This window comes from Bos grunniens, chromosome 19 (assembly GCF_055505025.1).
Source record: "Bos grunniens cultivar Pamir isolate PY7600 chromosome 19, Bosgru_T2T1.0, whole genome shotgun sequence".
NCBI classification, from domain to species: domain Eukaryota; kingdom Metazoa; phylum Chordata; class Mammalia; order Artiodactyla; family Bovidae; genus Bos; species Bos grunniens.
The window spans coordinates 36,460,534-36,466,723 of record NC_141183.1 but is presented as its reverse complement, the minus strand read 5'-3'; the positions used below and the strand labels follow the sequence as shown (position 1 = coordinate 36,466,723).

The 6,190-nt window shown below is 57.0% G+C and overlaps 1 protein-coding gene across 3 annotated transcripts; it reads left to right on the top strand.

The window, feature by feature from the left end:
- Positions 1 to 869: 869 nt before the first annotated feature.
- On the top strand, positions 870 to 6,168 carry ACADVL (acyl-CoA dehydrogenase very long chain). 3 transcript variants are annotated; one of them, XM_086359280.1, is made up of 21 exons: positions 870 to 1,032; positions 1,107 to 1,182; positions 1,423 to 1,488; positions 1,578 to 1,650; positions 1,754 to 1,818; positions 1,924 to 2,058; positions 2,447 to 2,591; positions 2,852 to 2,981; positions 3,075 to 3,200; positions 3,345 to 3,428; positions 3,530 to 3,728; positions 3,984 to 4,088; positions 4,515 to 4,601; positions 4,684 to 4,746; positions 4,836 to 4,937; positions 5,014 to 5,111; positions 5,190 to 5,262; positions 5,360 to 5,432; positions 5,527 to 5,599; positions 5,700 to 5,775; positions 5,860 to 6,168. In XM_086359280.1, the coding sequence occupies exons 1-21, from the start codon at positions 971 to 973 to the stop codon at positions 5,998 to 6,000; spliced, it is 2,052 nt and encodes a 683-aa protein (XP_086215406.1). In that variant the 5' UTR covers positions 870 to 970; the 3' UTR covers positions 6,001 to 6,168. The 3 variants fall into 3 exon arrangements, with proteins under 3 accessions (XP_086215406.1, XP_086215408.1, XP_086215407.1); XM_086359282.1 differs by having other exon boundaries at positions 3,338 to 3,428; XM_086359281.1 differs by lacking the exon at positions 3,345 to 3,428.
- Positions 6,169 to 6,190: the final 22 nt, after the last annotated feature.

The window sequence follows — 6,190 nt, the reverse complement described above, 5'->3', positions numbered from 1 at the left end:
GAAAGAGGATTAGCCCCAAAGTGCTCTGCTTTGGAAGCCCTAAAAGAAAGGAAATTGTCACTGTCTCCTGGGTTTGTCCTCAGTCAGAATGGTAACAAGATGGTCATACATTACCTAGAATTTCCTGACCCAAAGCTAGACATGTTTGTGTGTGTGTGTGTGTGTATGAGTGTGTGTGCGTGTGTGTAGGGGACAGGACATGAGAACTCCTACAGTTCCTCTCAGGCTTGGGAAGAATCCATCTGCCCAGAGGTCCAGAGGTCTGGCCTAGCACATGGTCTCAGGGAAGAACAAGAGGGCACAGAGATGTTCAGGAAGGTGTCAGAGACCCTAAGGGAAAGGCAGCAAACCTGGGGGGTCCTCTCTACTGTGAAAATTTAGATGTTTCCAGATTTAGTGACAACTCCTAGGTCTCAATATAATATGCCTGGGCAATTCACACCCACCTGGAGTCACCCACTCCTTTATTCCCTCCCTTTTGTGTTGGCGGAGACGGATTTCAGCGGTATCTCAGAGTACTCTTTCCATTCCCCTGCCTCTGGTATCTTTCTTACACTTCTCTCTTTCCATCTCTCCCTTCTAACTCCAGCTGGGAAGTTCTCTCTTCAGTCTACCCTCCACCCCTCTGGGGGCAGATGCCTAAGTTCCTCCCTCTTCCGTCTCAGCCTATCTCATCACCCCTTCTGCTGGCTACGCTCTGGTTCGTACAAATTAGTTCATCTAGTTCGGATGAAGCTGTTTGGGAGAAGACAACATTCGTTTGGAGATGACCCCTAGGTCAACCAGATTGCAGGGGCTATGTGGCGCTCCGGAACTACAACTCCCAGCATGCTCCGGTGGCCGGAAAGCCCCGCCCGCCGTGACCCGGTGCATTGTGGAGGATGAGTCAGGGACGGGGAACTAGACTTTGGCAGACCCTCGACAGCTCTAGGTCAGCGTTTAGGGCACCGGCGACCGAAGCGGTTCAGAGATGCGGGCAGCGAGAATGGCTCAGAGTACGGGGCGGCAGCTGCTGAGGCTGCGGGGCGTAAGGTGTGTGTGTGACAGAGGGGAGGGGGACAGGAAGCCGGGGCACTGAGCCAGGACTGAACACCTATTCCCCACAGCTCGTGGCCCGGTGAGCTCTTGGGGCAGCCCCGGCCCGGCCCTGCCCGGCGACCCTATGCCAGTGGGGTCGCCCAGGTAAGTGACAGCGAACTTTAAGGGGTGTGAGAGCCGGAGTCCGCTTCGGCTCCCACCTCCCCGCCGCCGGCAGGGGTCTCCCTCTTGGTCCCTCCTAGTCACCTGCCAGTCGCCTGGCGCCCAAAGTAGGGGAAAGGGCAAACCCGGGTGCCCTGAGGATGAAACTAGGGGAAAGGTGTCGGATGCGCCCTCCCGTCTTCCGCTTTGCTGTTTTTGGCACTTCGAAATCCCTTTCCCCAGGCGGCTGTGGACCAGTCTGATTCCCAGCCTTCTGAGGCTTCGACCAGGGAAAAACGGGCCAACTCGGTACGTGGCTCCGAGCTGTGGAGGGTTTAAACCAGGGGCAGACCCACCTCACACTGTTCCCTGATACCCCCTCCCTTCTCCCTACGCAGGTATCTAAGTCCTTTGCTGTGGGCACGTTCAAGGGCCAGCTCACCACCGATCAGGTGTTTCCATACCCGTCTGGTAAGGAAATGAGTAGGCAGAGCCGGGCGGGGGTGGGCAGCTTCCCCTGACCGCCTGGCCTGGCCTGACCTGTCCTGCCTTCTCACCACTCCAACCACCGCAGTGCTCAACGAGGACCAAACACAGTTTCTCAAAGAGCTGGTGGGGCCCGTGACCCGATTCTTTGAGGTAAGCAATGCCAGCCTGAGTAATAGAGGGCGTGGTTCCTGATGGAGAGAGGTTAAGGAGCCTTATTAAAAGGAGCCTAGAGGTGAGATCCTGTGCCTTCCCCAGGAGGTGAACGATGCTGCCAAGAATGACATGCTGGAAAGAGTGGAGGAGACCACCATGCAAGGTCTCAAGGAGTTGGGGGCCTTTGGTCTGCAAGTACCCAATGAACTGGGTGGCGTGGGCCTCTGCAACACCCAGGTGAGGGAATCCCCCCAGTCACCTCCTGCCTCCGTCTTCTATTTTCTTACCTCTGGGGCAAAGGTCTCTGCCATGAACTGCCCTGGGCGCCTGTGGGATGTTTCTTAATACGAAACTTGCAGTTCCCCAAAGGTCGTGGACCTCACCCAGGTTCCCAAGTCCTAACGGATCTCGAATGTGGGGATTGTCTGAGGATATGGTAGGGTACTTGCCTCCCACCAAGACCTAGAATAGACCCGCCAGTGTCCTCTGCCATTGGCCCACATGCTCTGTCTACTCACTTTGCAGGGACACCCAAGTTCGGTTCTTTCCTGCTGCCCATGCTTCCCTGTTAAGGGCGGGTCCCCATTTAGCCAATTACAGCCCCCAATGCCTCTTTCCCCTCCAGTATGCCCGATTGGTGGAGATCGTGGGCATGTATGACCTTGGCGTGGGCATCGTCCTGGGGGCCCATCAGAGCATCGGTTTCAAAGGCATCCTGCTCTTCGGCACAAAGGCCCAGAAAGAAAAATATCTCCCCAAACTGGCATCTGGTGAGGCAGCCCTAGTAGAGCCAGAGATCGGGGCTTGGCAGATTAGGCTGGCCGAACTTAGATCACTGCATAGCTAGGTGTGTTGGCTGGGGCGGGGAGGGGGGGGGGGTGGTCAGAAGGATTCTGGGAAAGACATTCAGAAGTCACTGAATATCGCCAGAGGCCTTAAAGGGGGATGGGTGCTCCAGGGATGGGTGGTGGCACCAAAGTGCCTTCTGTGCCCATCAGAACCCAGAGTAAAGGAGCGCTCTCTCCAACAGGGGAGACTATAGCTGCTTTCTGTCTAACGGAGCCCTCCAGTGGATCAGATGCAGCGTCCATCCGATCCTCAGCTGTGCCCAGCCCCTGTGGAAAATACTATACCCTCAACGGAAGCAAGATTTGGATCAGGCACTCTTCCATTTCTCCCTCCTCTCCACCCTCTGCCCAATCCAGGCCCCACTGCTCCATCCTCTGTGCCCTGACCGCCTCTTTTTTCCACAGTAACGGGGGCCTGGCAGACATCTTCACGGTCTTTGCCAAGACACCGGTTACAGACACAGCTACCGGCGCTGTGAAGGAGAAGATCACAGCTTTTGTGGTGGAGAGGAGCTTTGGCGGCGTCACCCAGTGAGTGGGCTGGGGTGGAAGAGGGGGAGCCAGGGAGCCGGTGGTACTGAGTTCCAGGGCAGATGGCTGCCATGGGTCACCCTGGGGATGTGTGCAAAACCCAGAGCATCTGGACAGCATGTTCCCTCTGGGCCTAGTATGTAGGAAACCGACCTCAAGTTTGGCTCCACCAACCATTGAGCTCAGAGCACAGCAGCAGGATAAAGCCAGGCCTCCTCAGCCCTCTGGGTATGCTGGGGAATGCTGCCTGCACCTCTTTCGGGCTGGCTCATAAGGAATGAGGGACTAAATCCCCCCACCCCAATGGCAATTTCTCCATCCTGTCACAGTGGGCCCCCTGAGAAGAAGATGGGCATCAAAGCCTCAAACACAGCAGAGGTGTACTTTGACGGAGTACGGGTGCCAGCAGAGAACGTACTGGGGGAGGTAGGGGGCGGCTTCAAGGTCGCCATGCATATTCTCAACAATGGAAGGTTTGGCATGGCTGCAGCTCTGGCAGGCACCATGAAAGGCATCATTGCTAAGGCGGTGAGTACCCTGCCTGTCCCAGGCCAGCCTGAATCTAAGTCTAAGTCATATTGTCTCCCTTTCCATGTGCCCCTGTCCCCTGCAGGCCCTCCCTCCACAAGAGACCCCTCCCCACCAGCAGATTGCTTAGGTCTCCATCCATCCTGGACTGGCTCTTGACTGTGGCCAAAGCCCATCCCTCCCAGTGCAGCCCAGCTCCCCTCCCAGAAAGAGGAGACTAGAGAACCACAGTGGGACACATGTGTCCTCTTCCAGGTGGATCATGCTGCTAACCGTACCCAGTTTGGGGAGAAAATTCACAACTTTGGGCTGATCCAGGAGAAGCTGGCCCGGATGGCTATGCTGCAGTATGTGACTGAGGTGAGGGCCACCCCCTGTCCCCAGAGCCCTTCTTCCCAGATGGGTCAGACTACAACCCCCAGCAGCACCTGGGGCAGTGGGTCTCCAGCTTTACACCAATGCCCTAGGGGATGCGGGGAGGCATAGCCAGTTCAGCTTCTGCAGGATGGGGAGAGCCATGCTGTTCCACCGAGGTGCTTCCAGAGGTCCCTGAAGTGTAGTCTCTCACCCCACCCTCACCTCCTCACCCCTTCCAAGAAGTCAAATGCCTGCAAGCCCCTGATGAACTGACCAGGGGACCAAATACTCGGACGTGCCTAACCCATGGCATTGGAAGGTGAAGGGAAGGGCCAAAGGCCAAGGCAGACCTGGTCTTGTGAGATCTGGGTGACCAGATCAAGTCTGATGCAGCCTTTTTCCATTTCTCTTCCTATGTCCCAACCTCAGTCCATGGCGTACATGGTGAGTGCCAACATGGACCAGGGATCCACGGACTTCCAGATAGAGGCCGCCATCAGCAAAATCTTTGGCTCGGTGAGGTCCTAGGCCTGTTGGGAGGGAGAGCCAGGTTTGGGAGCTTGGCTCCAAAAGCAACCTGGGGTGTTTCTGTTCCTAGGAGGCAGCCTGGAAAGTGACAGATGAGTGCATCCAAATCATGGGGGGCATGGGCTTCATGAAGGTACAGACGCTTCTCTGCCGGGGTGGCTGCAGAGCCAGGAGGCAGGCGCATCCCAGCAGGGACGTGTGATCTGTCTTCCCCTGCGGTAGGAGCCTGGGGTAGAGCGTGTGCTCCGAGATCTTCGCATCTTCCGGATCTTCGAGGGGACAAATGACATTCTCCGGCTGTTTGTGGCTCTGCAGGGCTGCATGGTAAGAGGGAGGAGAATCAGGGGGCGTTGGTGGGGAGGACACTGACTCCTGACTATGGGGCTCTCCTCCCCCACAGGACAAAGGAAAGGAACTCTCTGGGCTTGGCAATGCTCTAAAGAACCCTTTTGGGAATGCTGGCCTCCTGCTAGGAGAGGCAGGCAAACAGCTGAGGCGGTAAGCTTAGAGACCAGGGCGTGGTGGGGAGGGGCGGTGCATGGCAACTAACCAGTCACCCTCTGGCTTCCTCTTAAGGCGGGCAGGGCTGGGCAGTGGCCTGAGTCTCAGTGGCATCGTCCACCAGGAACTGAGTCGGAGTGGTGAGCTGGTACGTAAGCAGTCAAGGTGGAGGGGTAGCCTGCATCAGAAGCTGAGGGGCCAAGACCGGGCCTCATCTCACCCCAGGCACCATCCCATCTCCTCAGGCGGTGCAGGCTCTGGAGCAGTTTGCCACCGTGGTGGAGGCCAAGCTGATAAAGCACAAGAAGGATATCATCAGTGAGTGAGCACAACCTCGTTCCCACCCCCCCCTTTCCCTCTCCCTCCCCCTAACCCACTCACCGCCCCCCCTGCCAACCCATCTACCTGGTAGATGAACAGTTTCTGCTGCAGCGTCTGGCGGACAGTGCCATTGACCTCTATGCCATGGTGGTGGTTCTGTCCAGGTGAGGAGGCAGTGGGGGAGACCTGAGTCTCAGTAGGGGGTGGGGGGGTCCCTGGGCTAGGGTCACAGCCCAGATGTGTTTTTCTCCTGCTTCCCACTAGGGCCTCAAGATCCCTGAGTGAAGGCCACCCCACAGCCCAGCATGAGAAAATGCTCTGTGACAGCTGGTGTATCGAGGTGAGATCCAGAGTTACTAAGTACAGGGGGCTGGAGGGAATCAAGGGACAGGTCTGAACCCCCTCCTTCCCCCTCCCTCCCCAGGCTGCAGCCCGGATCCGGGAGAACATGACTGCTCTGCAGTCTGACCCCCAGCAGCAGGAGCTTTTTCGTAACTTCAAAAGCATCTCCAAGGCCCTGGTGGAGCGGGGCGGCGTGGTCACCAGCAATCCCCTTGGTTTCTGAGTACTCTCAATTACAGCCTGGCCCAAAATGTGCCTTTTCTCAAGCCAAAGCCCAGACCCCTTTCCTGCCCATCCTGGTTCTACCTTGAAGGGGGCCCCGGCCCATGACTGTGCCTGCTCTCAGAGGGAGCACTTACTGCCTCACAAATAAAGTTTCTAACAAGTCACACTCTGCGACTGTATCTCTGTTC

Excerpts from the sequence above, each read along its gene's own strand:
- ACADVL (XM_086359280.1), top strand. The coding sequence starts at position 971 with ATGCGGGCAGCGAGAATGGCTCAGAGTACGGGGCGGCAGCTGCTGAGG. Across the intron at positions 3,429-3,529 it reads AGGCCTCCTCAGCCCTCTGG|TGGGCCCCCTGAGAAGAAGA; the intron begins GTATGCTGGGGA and ends ATCCTGTCACAG. Across the intron at positions 5,776-5,859 it reads GTGACAGCTGGTGTATCGAG|GCTGCAGCCCGGATCCGGGA; the intron begins GTGAGATCCAGA and ends CTCCCTCCCCAG.